General features: G+C 41.3%; 1 protein-coding gene across 1 annotated transcript in view; it reads right to left on the reverse strand.

The window, feature by feature from the left end:
- Positions 1 to 17,177, reverse strand: part of PREX2 (phosphatidylinositol-3,4,5-trisphosphate dependent Rac exchange factor 2) — a 291,433-nt gene that overhangs the window by 214,595 nt on the left and 59,661 nt on the right. Inside the window, exon 5 of the mRNA XM_084782996.1 lies at positions 10,054 to 10,155. Coding sequence (XP_084639122.1) covers positions 10,054 to 10,155 — 102 coding nt within the window. The remainder of the gene's footprint in view (positions 1 to 10,053; positions 10,156 to 17,177) is intronic.

A 17,177-nucleotide genomic window follows, 5' to 3' on the forward strand; every position in this document is an offset into this window, starting at 1 on the left:
AGGACAGCCAAGACTACACAGAGAAATCCTGTCTCAGAAAACAAACAAACAAACAAACAAACAAAAAGGCTAAGGGCAAAACTCTTTATTAGTCCCTCTTTTATATGTCACAAAGACAAAGACAAGGGGCTTCCACCGGGAAAAGATACCAACTCACCTAGAATCACAGGAGGAAGTAATCCTAAGAGCCACACTCTTCACTCAGCCAGCTTCAGACTCTGGTAGCTGCCCCAGACAAAACACTAGCAGGCTTTTTTTTTTTTTGTCCACGTCATAAACTCAATCTTTTTATGATAGACTCATGAAAGGAAAGAATACTATGGGCTGTTAGCAGGCACTCCAAGAGCCAACTAGATAAATGTTCCTCCCCGGATACAAGTCTAAGCTTAGGGCTTGTTTCCTCTGTGGGCAAGAAGGTCACTTCCTGTGGGAATGCCTTCAGAGACCTTCCAGATCCCATCTGTAAGGAAAATCTCTGGCAGCATCATTGCCTCCAGGCCAGTGGAGCCTCATGTCACCATCACCTTCTCTACAAAGACAGGGCTGGTGGGAGGGGCTTCCCAGACAGTCTCCAGTAATGCTCAACAATATTGAGGAGCCCTAGGAATTTCTGAGTCTAAGGAGCATAAGATTAGATATTTCATCCAACCGCCTGCATGCTGAGAGACCTCTACTTTTGTCATTTCTTTTTGATAGTTCTCCATACCCAGACTCCTCGCTAGAAAGACACCTTTTGTCTAGACTCAAGGTCAAACTGCTTCTCCCTCCAGGGAAGAACACTATTGCTTATCTTATTGGAGAGCAAAGGTCAAGTCAGTGTGGACAGATGGAAGAACACATGGTCTCTTTCGTGGTCATGTAGCTTAAAGATCCTGCCTATTTTCTAGATCAGAAGCAATGCCTCCTAACGTGGGAAGTCAGAGGTGGGCATCTCTCCATAGTTCAAGGGCTAATAAAATAACGATGGCTGGTTGAATGTTCTACTACACAGATCATCCCATTCTTGGTGTTAGCAAAGGCCCTGACAAACGGAAGTCAGTCCAAGGTCTCTATATGCTCAATGACAATGGTTCAACTCCATCCAGTCATTCCTAATTCTCATGCTCTTCTCACCCACATTCCCCTAAAAAGACTCATGGGTCAGGGTTAGATCTTGTTTGTTTGTTTGCTTGCTTGTTTGTTTGTTTTCAAGACGGGGTTTCTCTATGTAGCCCTGGCTATCCTGGAACTTGCCATGTAGACCAGGTTGATCTCAAATTCAGAGACCTGACTGCCTCTGCCTCCCAAGTGCTGGGATTGAAGGTATGCACTGCCATTACTGCCATCTTTCCAGTGCTATATCTTAAAGACAGCTTCTTAAGTATCTCATCCCACCCATAATCAGTTTCATATTTGCTGCTGAAGATCCCACAGAGCAGGACAAATTACTTGCATTGTCCTCTTGCAGGAGTGTTAAGGCAGTCTGCCTTATTTGTCTTAGTTCTTTCCAAAGACTTAATGGGATGAACTTATCTGAAGAGCATCTTAATCTACTGTAGATGATCTCCTATATAGGCAAACTGAAGAAGAACTCACATCCAGAGGCAAGACACCCTCCTTAATCTCCAAGGTGACAGAGGCTACAGGCCCTCTTGGGGAAAGGCCCCAACTATGCAAAACCAAAGTTGCCTGTTTGGGCCTTGTCTTGCCAAAAGGGCCCAGAGCTTTAGGATCTGAATGAATCTGACCCTTCTTGGCTTTCCTGCTCCCTGAAGCCCACTCTCCCAAGCCCTCAAACAGATGAAGGCCCTTCCGGGAGGTAGAGGATATTGTGGAATTTAGATCCCTGGCTAACTATGCTTCTAAATCAGGCTCTCAAGGAGATGCAAGCTGAAGAATTCACCAGTTAAATGGACTCCTGATTCCTACCAAGCCTTCCAGAAACTTGAAAAGATATGAACCAAGACGCCTGCCTTAGGCTTCCCTAGTAAACCTAAACTGAGAGACAGGGAAGAGCTCTAGAGATGTTTAACCAATGCGTTGTCCATTTCCTCAAGTCATAAAGATAGCAAAGGAATTAGATCAGATACCCATGGGCTGGGCTAAATGGCTATAAGCAGTTGTTGCTTCCAGACTCCTGATTCCTAAAGCTCAAAAGACTACCCTTGGGCGCCCCTCAGAGTTCTCATGCCTCATTACACTGGGTCATTCTAAATCAGAAGAGAAGAAATCTCTCAGTGGTTCTCAACCTTCCTAATGCTAGGACCCATTAATGAGTTCCTTGTCTTATGGCGACCCTTCCAAACCATAAAAGTATTTCCATTACCACTTTATAACTGTAATTTTGCTACTTTTATTAATCATAATGTAAATGTCTGTGTTTTCTGATGGTCTTAGCCTACCCCTGTGACAGGGTCATTCGAACCTCAAAGAGCTCAGGACCTGCATGTTGGGAAGCATTGCTAATCTAACTCACATGCTGGAGAGACCGGAATTTACTCCCAAGACCTGTCCACATCTGAACCATCTCTCTCAGAAAAGGAAGGGGAGCCTCTCTAATCCACACAAGAAGTCCCCTGGACAACTGTGTGGCCCATGCTGGTCCCTCAGACCACCTCCTGGAAAACCCTGGCTTGACCCTCCATTCAGAAGTAAATACCTTCATGAAAGACAGAATCTGACAAGTAGGCTATGCAATAATCACTGGATATGAAAGGCTTGAATGAGGATCAAATGCCCTCTATTCAACTAGCCAAACTGAAAGAACTTATTTCAGCCCTGGAAATGTCCTAAGGGGGAAAAAAGTTAGTATTTATTTACACTGATCCCAAATATGGCTTCCTAATTCTCCATGCCCATGTAACCACATGGAAGAGGCCTCCTCTTAACTACATCGGAGACCCCTATGAAGTAATCTCTAGAAATTCTTAGGCTCCTGAATGCAATCCACCCACTGTCCTAGACATCAGAAAGGGGATGACCCAGTGGCAAGAGAAATAGAATGGCTGACTTCGAGACTAAAAGGGCTGCACTGGAGCATGAGAAAAGCCCCACCCTCTGGGAGGAATCTCTGTTGCCTCCTGAAAGAGCCAACAACTCCCTTAAGAAACCCCTTTAGCCTTGAAAACCAGAAATCAGACACAGTGTGTGACTGGCACCGCCTCATGGTATATACTTACTTATAAGTGGATATTAGTCCTCTGAGACTCTTCCACTCAGCAGGGGATTGGAACAGATGCTGGGACTCCAGGTGAGAGTGGTATGAAAGAATAGGGGGTTAGAAGGACCCAGTGGGTCCAGGAGCCCCACAAGAAGACCATCAGTGTTGGTTGATCTGTTCTCAGGGTGGGTTACACAAACTGCTATACCAACCAAGGATAATGCATAGCGTAAACCTAGACTTCTGCCCCCCCCCATGCCCCATTCAGATATAGCCAATGGACAGCTCATTCTCCACAGTTGTGGGGAGAGCTGTGACTGCTTCTGACATGAACTCTGGTCCGCTCCCTCCCCATTTGATTACTTCCTCTTGGTAGGGAGGCACGGAGGCACTCAGAGGAAGGGGAAGCAGGCTATCTGGATGAGACCTGATAGGCTGTAGTCATATGGTGGGGGAGGAGGTCCCCTTCTGTCAGAGGTCTAGGGGAGGGGAATAGGGCAGAAGACAGGGGTGAGAGGCTGGGGGGGTGGGGCAGGAATGGGATATAAATGAGGGAATAACAATCAGGATGTAATCTGAGTAAATTATTAAAAATAAAGTAAGTAAATAAATTGTAAGGCAAAAACCAAAACAAACAAAACAAAAACAGAAAATCACCTCAGATTGGGATAACACCTAGTCACTCACTAACTTTCATTGCCCTACAGTGGAAGCTCTAAAGCCCTGTGTCAGATATGTCATTTGGGACAAGGAAGTACACCCATCCTAGTAAAGAGAACATTAAAGGGACAAGGCCTAATAGAATCCATCAATCCATCAGATAGTACAAGAATGTGAGATATGCCATCAACATTACCCCTCAAAAAGTCATCTCCAGCTTTAGGCACCAAGAGACAGGGAACCTACCCTGGGGAAGACTGGCAACTAGATTTAACTCCTATACCTGGTGGCACAAATTCCAAGTATCTCCCATTTTTGGTAGACACATTACAGGGATGACAGAAGCCTGGTCTACAGGGATAGTTGCAGAACAACCAGAGCTACAAAAACCAAAAAGCAAAACAAAACAAAACCAAGTCTCCAGAGTGACAACGGGCCTGATTAAAACCTTGGAAAGTCAATATCATCGGTATGATCTACGTTGTGATTGGCAGCCCCAGACTTCTGGAGAAGTAAAGCAGGCTAAGAATCTCCTAAAATACACCTAAGGAAGCTAGGTCAAGAAACTCAAGTCCTGTGGGTGATATATATTGCCCCTGGCCCTGCTCAGTCTAAGGAATGAGCTTAATTGCCAAGGCCTCATGCATTTTTAATCCCTGTAAGAGAGCTTTCCTCACCAGTGACCTTGACCAGTCCCTGAACCAGCAGTCACTGCTGAGACACACCACCAGCAGGCAAAATTCCAAGAAAGACACAAAGGACCTCCCACTTTCTGTCCAGGAAACTTAATAATAATCAAGACACCAGGACCCGATCAAAAGCCTCTCCACCTCTCATGGTAGAGCCAATATCCTGTTATACTAGGCACCCTCAAGGCACTTTGAGTCACAGGACTAGACACATGGCTCCAACATACTTGTGTCAAGCCCTCGATTGCTTCTGGCTCCCCTGAAACAACAGGAGAGCCCAAGAAGCTGCCAACTCAACCTGAGCTTCAAGGGTCAACCCCCTCCCAAATTCAATAATACTATCTGATTGGGCTCTCCCTTCTAGGGACTGATTTCTCACTAGTTATTTCCCTATGGATATCAGGAGTGCTCTTACAGGCTATGATATTTCTTCTCTCTTTTTAAATTATTATTTTTAAGTTTCAATTTATTATAGTTTATTTAGATTACATCCCAGTTGTTATCTCCTCAATTGTATCTTCCCATGCCTACCTTCCCTCTCACCCTATTCCCCTCCCCTAGACCTCTGACAAAAGGAGACCTATTCCCCCACCATATGACAGCAGCATATCAGGTCTCATCCAGAAAACCTGCTTCCCCTTCCTCTGTGTGCCTCCGGGCCTCTCCACTAAGGAAAAGTAATCAAATCAGGGGACACCAAAGTTCATGTCACAGGCAGTTCCCGCTCTCCCAACAACCATGGGGAATGAGCTGTCCATTGGCTAGATCTGAACAGGGTCTAGGTTTACTGCATACATTGTCCTTGGTTGGTGCAACAGTTTGTGCAGGCCCCTCTGGGTCCAGATCCTCCAGCCTTGCTGATGGCCCTTTGGAATATTTTGCAACCCTCTTGTCAAGAACCCTGTAGTCTCCCCAGAATCTAGATATATTTGAGCCATATTCTAGAAGATAGATTGGCAAAAACATGGTTCATGGAGAGGAATGTCAGGTGTAGTATCTAGACAGGTTTCCTGCTTCACTCCTCCATTTTTCAGAGGGACCTTTACCCTAAAAACAAAACCACCCTAGCCACTGACAAGAGGGGATGCTTTTCAGAGATGCTTCTTTGCATTGGCTAGAACCCCATTAGAACCAACCCATTCAATCCTTTCCAGGACAGCATGTGTGTCGAACACAACAGCTGTTGCCCCTTTCTGATTATCATCAATATGGTATGTGCCACCTCATAGTGATGGCCTTCTCAAATCAGGAGTTACTAAGGGTTTGGGTCACAGATCCAAATATGTGAAACTTACTGCAGTATAAATCAGAGCAAAAACCACAAAAGCAAAAACAAGAATAGCCCTTACCCTGTACCCGCAGGTTAACCATGGAGTCCCCCAGTTGACATTCCCAGGTACCAGTCGTGACCCTGTAGATTCACACCCTCTCCAAAATCACCTTAACAATACATACAGGACCTGGGCTCACCTGGAGACTGCCTGCCACTCTGACCCTCCAGTGGATTGTCTTCAGGTTTTGAATCACTATTTCTACCCTAATTGTTCTGAATCCACAGGCCTATACAGAGTCAAGTTTCCTGGTTGGTGCCTCCCATCTTGCCTGAGGAAGGCAGGACTGAGGAGACTGACCTGGCTACCCTAACCTCACACAAAAACCTAGGAGACAAACTTTCCCAAGAACATCCAACACCTCTCTGAACATGACTCACTTCCTTGGGAGAAAAAGCACAAACCTAGGGATCACCAGACTGCTAGAGCGGGCCACCTCAGAAGAATGGCAAAATAGGCTGGAAAGTCAGTCTCTCATTCCAAGCACAGGGAAGAGAATGTAACAGCTAACCAAAGAAAACTCAAGTCTAAAGATATTTCTGTCACCTCATGGAATGGGGTTTATATTCGAGGCCAACTACTTGAAATGGGATCCAAACTGGCTATGTGTCAATGGCCCACCCTCTCAAATGCGGAGACTAATTCTAGAAGCATATTTCTAATTATGGAAAGCCTTTGCTTTTAAAGATAACTTCATACCACTGTAATATTTTGTCTTGTATGCTGATGTCCTAGGATCCCCATCTGACTGAGGCTACCATATACCCTACCATCCAACTTATAGGCCTGGGGAGAAATCATTAATGGCACCCAAGTAGAATCCGCAAGGCTGGGCAATCTTACAAAACCCTAGGGGGATTATATTGACCCTTAGCTAGAGAGCAGACTCTAGCTGTGTTCAAAAACAGAAGAGACCCTGACTTCACTCACACTTGCCCTTGGTGTCTATCCTCAGCAGAAATAAATTCTGGTACACTGGAAAGCACCTCTATTATTAACAAGGCATGACCAGGGAAATGGTTGCTCTCACTAACTTTTAGGCCTCTCTCCATCAACTGCCTGGTATTGGGCTCTGGTGTACCAATCCACTGATTATACAACTAGACCTTGCCCTCTTACACAAAATCTATATTAATAACAATGTGGAGGAATTCTTTACACTGACCTTGACCTGTGATGCCCTGACAGGTTTGAAACAAGAGAAACCAAATGGCCAGCTGATGGTTCTCTACTGGCTAATTGAAAGTATCTTGAGCCAAAGCAAAGGCATTCTTGACAAAGAACACTGAGTGGTGGATCAAGCTGGTAGAGTACCACCAGCCTGACCAGTGCTCTCTGCGTGTGTGTGTGTGTGTGTGTGTGTATGTGTACTTCTGCACTTTTAAAGAAGTTTACTTCCTATCTTTGTTTGCTTTGTTTTGTTTTGTTTTTGAGTCAAGGTTTCTCTGTGTAGCACTGGCTATTCTGGAACTCAGATATGAACCTATAATTAATTTAGTAAAATAAGTAAGAATCCAATTGATATGAACAACAATGAATGATACAAAACATACTATGCTAAAGATAGATACGAAGTAGCAAAATTGTCTCTTTTCAAAGTCCTATATGTATGCACATAAATATATATCCATGTGCTTGTACATAAATTCATACATTCATGTGCTATGACTTCATGGTCATTTTCCTCATCATCTCTGTAAGAGGATAGACTACCTCAGACAGAGGATTAGCAGTGATGCCACCTGTGATCTGAACTCAGGGTTTATATGTCCAATCCCATCTCAAATTCCCTATCCTAATGTAATTACAAAAGGTATAATTTAAAACTTGCTACTTCTGTAAAACACTATATTATCATAGTAAAGTAAAAAATTCTTCTTACTTTCATACCTATAATAACTGCTAGGGTAGCGTTTACTATCTGTAACAGGAGTGCTTTTTACTCAGTATTCTATCATTTCTTGTCCCCTGTATCCGCAGCACACCTTCACAATAACTACTTAAAATGCAAATGTATTGGTTGGGTCTCTATTGCTGTGATAATCACCATGATCCACAGCAACACGCAGGAGAAAGGTTTGTTTTAGCTTATAGTGCTTCACGAGGGGCAGTCAGGGTGGAAACCTGGAATCAGGACCTGAAGCGGAGGTGATGGAGGAACACTGCTTACTGGCATGTTCCCACGGCTTGCTACCCTCTCTCTCTCTCTCTCTCTCTCTCTCTCTCTCTCTCTCTCTCTCTCTCTCTCTCTCTCTCCCTCTCTCTCTCCATCTCTTTTATTTAAGTAATTCGTTCAGACTACATCCTGATTATTACCCCCTCACTTGTATCTTCCTGTTTCCTGCTCCCTCCCTCTGTCACCCTATTGCCCTCCCCTAGGCCTGTGACAGAAGGGGACCTCCTCCTCCACCATATGATAATAGCCTATCACGTCTCATCCAGAAAGCCTGCTTCTCCTTTCTCTAAGTGCCACCAGGCCTCCCACCAAGGGGAAGTGGTCAAATATGGGACACCAGAGTTCATGTCAGAGGCAGTCCGTGCTCTCCATACAACTGTGGAGAATGCGCTGTCCACTGGCTAGATCTGAATAGGGAGTTCAGGTTTACTGCATGCATTGTCCTTGTTGGTACAGCAGTTTGTGCAGATCCTCCTGGATCCAGACCTTCCAGCCTTGATGGTCTTCTTATAGTTTTCCAGGAACCTCTGGGTCCTTCTATCTCCCCATTCTCCCATACCTCTCTCACCTGGAGTCCCAACAGCAAGTTCCTGAATCTGTCCCAATCCCCCGCTGAGTGAAGAATCTCAAAGGACATCCATGTTGGGCTAGTCTCCAATTATATTAATAAATGGGACCTCATGAGGCTGAGAAACTTCTGTAAGGCAGAAGATACTGTCAACAGAACAAAGCAACAGCCTACAACTGGGAAAATATCTTCACCAACCCTACATCTGACAAAGGAATAATATCCAAAATCTATAAAGAACTCAAGAAATTAAACACCACCAAACCAAATAACCCAATTAAGAAATGGGGTTCAGAACTAAACAGAGAATTCTCAACAGAGAAATATCGAATGGCTGAGAAACACTTAAAGAAATGTTCAACATCTTTAGTCACCAGAGAAATGTAAATCAAAACAACTCTGAGATTCTATCTTACATGCATCAGAATGGCTAAGATAAAAAACTCAAGTGACAGCATATGCTGGCAAGGATGTGGAGAAAGAGGAACATTCCTTCATTGCTGGTGGGAGTACAAACTTCTACCACCACTTTGGAAATCAATCTGGTGCTTTCTCAGAAAATTGAGAATTAGGGCTACCTCAAGATTCTGCTATTCTACTCCTTGGAATATACCCAAAAGATGCTCCACCATACAACAAAGACATTTGCTCAACTATGTTCACAGCAAACTTATTCGTAATAGCCAGAATCTTGAAACAACCTAGATGTCCCTCAGTCAAAGAATGGATAAAGAAAATGTGGTACATTTACACTATGGAATACTACTCAGCTATTAAAGACAAAGAAATCTTGAACTCTGCAGGAAAAGGATGGAACTAGAAATGATCATCCTGAGTGAGTTAACCTAGACCCAGAAAGATACAAGTAGTATATATACACTTATAATTGGAGACTAGCCCAACATTGATGTCCTCTGAGAGTCTTCGCTTGCTTTTTTATACAACTCTGAACCATCTGCCCAGGGGTGGAAGCACCCACAGTGGGCTGGGACCTTCCACCTCAATTGTTAATCAAGAAAATGTCCTCCAGACTTGCACACAACCAAAATGACAGAGGTATTTCCTCCATAGGCATTTCCTTCTCCCAGGTGCCCTGGCTTGTCTTAAACTGACAAAGCTACAAGCTTTGAAATTATGCAATTTTAACCTTGACTTCATTAGCATCAAGTCACCAAAGTATGTAGAAACCAAAACTTGACCAACAGTGGGATTATTTAAAGTTCTCTGTAGCTAAAGTACTATGTCAACCAGTCATAATGGACTTAATGGAATCTCTTCTGAAGCTAATGCATTTACTCTAAATGAAACTCAAACAAGTATGTGTGCTTCAGAGAGCCCTAAAAGCCTCTTTTAATGTCCTTTCTACTAAAGGTTTGTTTCCTATTCCATACAAGAATTTATGACAAAACAGCTATTTTTACAGCTTTAAAAGATATTTTTAAAAAAACAGCAAAATAATAAGGCAACAATAAGTACTGCACATAAAATACCTTCAAAAGAAGAGGGTACTTGCATATTCTTTGTATTGGTGTCACTAAGTATCCTTCCAGAGGAACGTCTGTGTTCTTCCGCCCTCCAAGCAGCATGCAGTTCTGGGGTGAAAATAAACAGAAGCACATCTTGCAAACCTGAGGTTGTAAGCTATTCTGCCATAACATTTTATGCTGAAAAGTTGTGAAAATATGTGTCCTTATATACCATGACACAAGGAATAGCCAAGACCCAGTCATCCATGTTGGTTACAAAACACAAATATACCTATAACATAGAATTTAAATCACATTTATTCTTCTAAGAATAAAGGAAAACGGCTTAAATACAAAAATGGAGAGAAAGAGAAAGAAAATAGGCAATCAGACCAAGCACATATTTTTTAATAGGAGGTACACTGATGTACTTGGAGAGATTGTTGACCCTTAAGAGAATTAAGAACACTTGCTACTTTTGCAATGGACCCAGGTTTCATTAGTCAGTACACTAATTAGGCAGCTCACAACTGCCTGTAGCTGGAGTTCCAAAGGATGTGATGGTTTCTTGTGGCCTGCACAGGCGCCTGCATACACATTAAACACACACAGACAAGCAGGTACATACACATACAAGCACACATACATACACAGAAACAAAAAATAAACTAATATTTTAAAAATGCATCATGTTTTAGAAAAGCAGGCATGAAAAGGTTGAGTTCTCTGTGCCAGTCAGGTTTCACTGCTCACTAGTGCCACTACGTGAACTCATCGCAGAGTTATCCTCTCTGTGAAATTGGACACTACAGCCTCCTGATTCTAAGTCATGTTGTTGCTGTTGTTATGTGATTGCATTTAAGGAATGATGACCAATCCCAGGGATCAGAGAGAATCTCCATACCGGCAGGGTGAGTGGAGAAATCCCCACATACCAGCACTCACAGGGAGGGGCCATGACACAGCTGCAGCTAGCCACAAAGTGGTGGTGAAGAGAAAAGCCCACTTGAATGAACAGCCTTCAGTCTTCTGAACAAAACTACAAAGAGGAAGACTGAGAATCTTGCTCCTCATTGCCTGCCAGAGTGGCCACACAGAGGCGGATTTCATCTATCAGACAGGAAGAAGAGCTTCAGATGGCTATAAAAGAGGTCATCACATTCCTTGTCACTATTTTGCAATACTGCTCCATATGAATTTTGAGGAGAATCCAAGAGCTGAGAGAAAAGCACTAAAAAAGCACAGCATGATACGGAGGCCTCCCCAGGATAAGGCAGCAAAGCCTCAGTCTCAGTGTCTGTACCTAGTTAAGGATGATCCCTTTGCCTAGGTACTTTTAACTTTTCTTTCCATGTGTGTGTCTGTGTGTGTGCTCACACATGCAAGTAAGGGAGTGGAGAGATGTGTGTATGCATTCTTACATATCATGGACACCTATATGTATACTGAGCATGCACATTGGGGCATGCACATGTGATATGTGTGTATGTGGGAAGGCCAGGAATGACGTCAGAATTTATTCTCAATCACTCTTTCACCTTATTTACCAATATGACAAGTCATCGCAGGCAGCTTGCTGTGGGGAATCCTATCTCTCCCTTCTAGAGCTGGGTTCCAGATGGATACTCATCCAGCATTTACGTGAGTCAGTCCTGGGGATCACAGGATCAGATTGTCTTTATCACTTGTGTGGGTTTTCTCAACTTGACACAATTAGAGTCACCTGGAAATGGGACCCTCAATTGAGAAATTGCCTCCATGAGTCTGTGGGCACCCATTCAGAACACTTTCTGGATTAATGATTGTTGGAGGCATGTACAGCCCATGGTGAGATATGATCCAGTCATAAAAAAAATTGTATATGTCAAAGAACCTCCTTATGGAGATGACTTCAAATGTCACAAACCACCCACTGGGCAAAATGTCTTCGTTTTGGCCACTGACAGAATTCTGCCTAAAATTAGGCAAGCTTGGATGCAGCAGAGTCCATGACCAAACTCTGCCAAGACAAGGTAAGAAAGTCCTCAATAGTTCCTGCCTCAGAAATATGTATGTCAGACATATTGGGCCAGAAGGCTAGAGATGATGCTCCAATGTCACAACAAGTTTTGGGTGACTGTTCAGGCAGTAAAATGTCTCTGTCACTTTTTTAAATTTGAAAGCTGCTAACCTACATTTCCTATTTACTGAGGTAATTAATTTTATTCCTTCTCAAATCTCTGATGGGGTTGAAGACCAGATAGTTTAGTTATACAATTAATCTTAGTTGTTTAGGGGTAAAATGTTTTTAGGTCTAGATAGATGTTTTAAGTTGATGGAGATGAGATATGATAGATATTGATTTACATTCAGAATTTTAGACTTACCAAGACAGGAAAATATTTTCTTCAATGTTGCCAAATACAAATAGCCAAAACACCTTGAATGTAACATTTATATAATTCTTGATTGTTTCATGGCTCTTCTAGCTGTATGTAGTTTATTTTTTTTATATATGTGTAATGATATAAATATATATGTAAAAAAAGAAAAATATTAAAAATATGTGTACTGAATAAGTTTCAGGGGATTCAATAAAGACCCAATATGACACCATAATCACCCCAAACCTGGAGACTGTCAGATTAATCCCAAAAGATAATTGGTACTAGCCTGCATTTTATGAATAAGGAAACTAACACCAGAAATGCAATTATTGTCTGATAACCTATGTCTGCTAGTTCCAGGGTAGGAAGTATCAAGACAGATTTTTTTCTACAGGATTATGTTGTGAGTCACCTAATCCCACGTTCTTGACTTGTGACTTTTCCAGTGGGACTTCCTGTAAGTCACTAGGTGAACTAAACTAAGTATCACCCTAAATGAATGCTGCAGAGAGCAAAAGTCTCACACCAAGGATTGTTGACCAAAGTGCTAGCACATTCCTTAAGCCAAACAGGAAATGCCCATAATGCTAGCCTGCAATTAAGGCTCTACTGGAGGTCTTCCAGCAAACTAGCTAATAATTTAACATAGATAATCTAAAAAGATATAGATGGCACAAAGGGAATGCATTTATCTTTTGCTGATGAAAAAAGTGGATCGTACAGGAAAGACCTGAGTGAGTTTACTGGGAGGAAGTGTGAATTGCTTCATGAGTAGCCTTGCCTTCAACTACGCACAACCTATCCTCATGCTGGGATCCATGTTCTTGAGAGAATAGTTCTGACAAGTTGAGTACTCAAATAGGGGATCTCAAAAAGCAAGGGTGAATAAGGAGGGTAAACTGAGCAGAGGTAATTCAAAGAAACAGGAACTCAGACTGAGGCTGAGCAGGTTATTAGAAACAGAACAGAGCACAAAAGGGAAAAATAAAATAAAATAAAAATAAATAAAACAAGAGGCCAGTAACCAATCTCAGAGTAAAAACACAGATTCCAGAGTTGCTATTAAGTTATTTAAAATGTCAAGTTTTCTTTTAAATTTAACATTTGAGATAGACAAAGGAACAGAAAAACTTGACTTAATCATAGTCAATAAAAAACCTTCAGTGTGCCCAGATATTGTATTAAACAAAGACTTAGAAATAGCTATTATAAGTATATTCAAAGACTATTAAACACACTTAAACAACTAAAGGACACTGATGGTGAATGGAGAAAGAGGAATCCTCAACATAGAAAAGCAGTGAAGCCAAATCAAGCAGACATAGGATGAAAAAAAAAACTTCATTGAATTAAAAATAAATTAATATAACTCATCCAATACAAAGAACAGAGAATAAAAAAAAAAAGATTATAGAAAAACAAACAATTACAAGGAACCAAGAGAAAACATGAATGTGGTGGCTACAGAGATGGCTCAGCAGGCCATGGCTTAAGGCCACTGGCTGCTCTTCCAGGGAACCTGGCTTTGATCCCTAACATCTGCATGGTGCCTTATAACCATCTGTAACTCAGTACCAGAAGCTCTGACACTCTCTTCTGGCTTCCAAAAACACTACACATGCAGACAAAACACTCATACACACAAAATAATAAAATACTAATAATTATCATTTTCATTTTAACGTATGCACTAAGAGTAATTAAGGAAAAGAAAAAATATATTATTTATTTTTCTTTTGGCTTTTGAGACAGGGTTTCACTGGGTAGCCCTGGCTGTCCTGGAACTCTGTAGACCAGGCTGGCCAGGCCTGCCTCTGCTTCCCCAGTGCTGGGATTAAATGCATGCTCACCACCACCTGGCTTATTTAATAATGCTTAAAAACTTTACAGTTTATGTTTTATTTTGTTTGTTTTATTTTAAGATGGAGCTTGGGAGTTTTACCATGTTGCCCAGACTAGTCTTCAACTCCTGAGCTCAAAAGACCTTCCCACCTCTTCCTCACATGTCTCAATACTTATTAAAAAGCCAAAAGGCTCATCTACCAATAAGAAAAGCAAAGCTATTACGCTCATCTAAACACAGTGTAGCTGAACTACGGGAGACAAAGCAGTAAGAGTGGCAAGAAGAAACTGAAGCAGTTTGTAAACAACATAAGCAAGATGAAGAACAGGTTAGGGTTAGGGTTAGTCATACTCAGCGGAAGCAACAGAACCTGTGTGGCAGTGCGGGCCAAGTCAAGATTAGGGGAAGGAAAGATACTTCAAGAATTCTATCACTTGAACCCTCCTTCAAAACTGAAGCCAAAGACATTGCCAGATAACTAGTACAAATGATTTATAGGAAAGCTTAGGGCCAGTCTTCACAAAAAAAGGCTACCACATTCAGACTCAAATCCACAGGAAAGAAGAAGAGTTGATATGGTAGTCTATAGCAAATATAAAACACAGAAAGTGACAATGCCAAGGAAAGGAAATTCTAGCCGTGTGCTTTTTACCAGGACATTTTCTTAAAAGTCACTGAATAACATATAAAGAGTGAATTTCAAACACCAAGAGATCTATCATAAGTATAAGACTAAGTAGTCTTTACAAAATAAGTAAAATAGACTTTATAAAAAATACCAGTTTAGGCAAAAGAAATATTTTATAATGATGAATAGAAATATGAACATAACCATCTTGAATACATACATACCTAACAACAAAATATAAAATCAAAAGCAGACGAAATTGAAGGCTATAAAGGATAATTATATTTGGAATTAATACTCCCCTTTTAAGTGGATAAATGAATAATATAAATAATTCATAACTTCATTGTTTTACATCAACAATACTTACACATATTATATATTATAGTATAATCATGAATGTGTGTGTGTGTGTGTGTGTGTGAATGAGTCACAGCTTTCAACTTTTAAAATAGAAGAGCTAAGGATATAGTTCAGAGAGAGCTGGGGACGTTGTTTAGTGACAAAGTACTTCCCACCGTGCATAGAACCTGAACTTTGATGCCAGTGTTGAGAAAGACAGACAGAAAAAAAAAAAAAAAAAAAAGGAAGAGAGGAAGGAAGCAAAGGAAGAAAGGAGGGAGGGAGAAAGGAAGAGTAATAATGAAAATCTCAAAATCTCAAAATCTCAAAACTAGGAATGTAATAAAAACTTAAGAAAGATCATGCAAGTGAACAATCCTGAGGCTGAGGTGCCTGTTCTTAGTGTTTCTACTCAGCAGTCTACAGACGGTGCTGATCTAGATAATGTAGGAAGGGAGAGAAGGAGAAAATTACAGCGCCTTAATTGAAGTATCAAGATGCTGCAAACAGAATACCCTAAGAATCTGCAAAATGCTACTAGACCAAAACCAGGATTGATCTCCAGATGATACTAAGATAATTCCCAAACACAACAGTACCAATAAAACAAAACAGTCAGGAAAAATCATAAAATAAACATAACAGCTAAGTACATATTTCTTAAATATGACAAAAAAGCATGCCATAATAAAAATGTTAATAAATTATTTCATCAAAATTTAAAACTTTTGATTTTTCAAAAGGCAAAAAAGGCAGCATCTTTTATAAAATCGAAAAACAAGGCTGGGAAGAAATATTGGAAAGTAATATATTTGACACAGAAATTGTTCCCAAACCTAAGAGTATTCATCAGTCTCTATAAGGTAAACACTACAATTTTAAAATACACAAAAGATTTGAATAAATACATCACCAAAAAAGTCATATGCATGGCTCGTGAGCACAGAAAAATATGCTTAGTTTCTAGTTCAGACTTCAGTGGAGTACTACACAACACTTGCATGGCTATAACCATAAGACCAGTCAACATGGAGGGTTGTCAAGGGACAGAGAACCCAGAATCTCTGTGCAGGATTCTGGAGAATTCTCAGCCATCATGGAAAACAGACCCAGAGTTTCTCAATTAAACTTACCACATGACCCACCAATTTTACTCTTAGTTTATCCTCAAAAGAATGAAAATACATGCCTCCCAGACAGGCAGGAGTGCTCATAACACCAAAATTTATGACAAACTCTATAAATTAGCTAAGCCTGATGTTCATGAATTGATACAATAGATGAACAGAAAATATCAAGCCTACACAATAGCATACAATTCAGTGATAATGAATGTAAAGTAAATACATAGGCATTAGAGACAGGCCCAACAGACGACACTGTGTGTTTGTATTTGTATAAAATCTACAAGAATTGAAATCTGAGCACTACTCTCAACACTTAAGAGGTAGTTGGAGGGGGCTGTTATAAATTTGAAGCTATCCAGGACTACTTAATAAAACTGTGTGAAAGAAAGAGAATTATAGAAAAGGTCACTCTACATAGAAAGCAAATCAGTGTGGCCTGGAGCAAACGGTTGGAGGGGAAATGAGCTATCAAGAGCCAGGAGCTGCTCACAGTGCACAGAAGTGCTCTAAAGCTGGACTTTAGGGAGATGGCCTAACACCTCCTCTCACTCAATCAGACCCTCACAATGTCAGCTCACAGCTGTCGGAGTATGCCTTTATGGATGTTTCCTTAAAGAAAATTGACACTGAATCCAGAGGCTTCGATGAAAACCAAGTGAGGAATGTGTGGAGGAGTGGTCTTTACACTGCTTCCTTCCTGTGACTGCCCTACTTCCTGTTCTCTGTGGTGTAAACAGATCCCCAGGGAGCTGAGGATGTAAGGCAAAGGTGAAGTCAGACCTAAATTGTTGCTTCTCTAGAAACCTAGTGAGTGCACACGCAATTCTCATTCAACCAGGAGA

The sequence above is a fragment of the Acomys minous genome (assembly GCF_964271855.1).
Source record: "Acomys minous genome assembly, chromosome: 1".
Classification (NCBI taxonomy): domain Eukaryota; kingdom Metazoa; phylum Chordata; class Mammalia; order Rodentia; family Muridae; genus Acomys; species Acomys minous.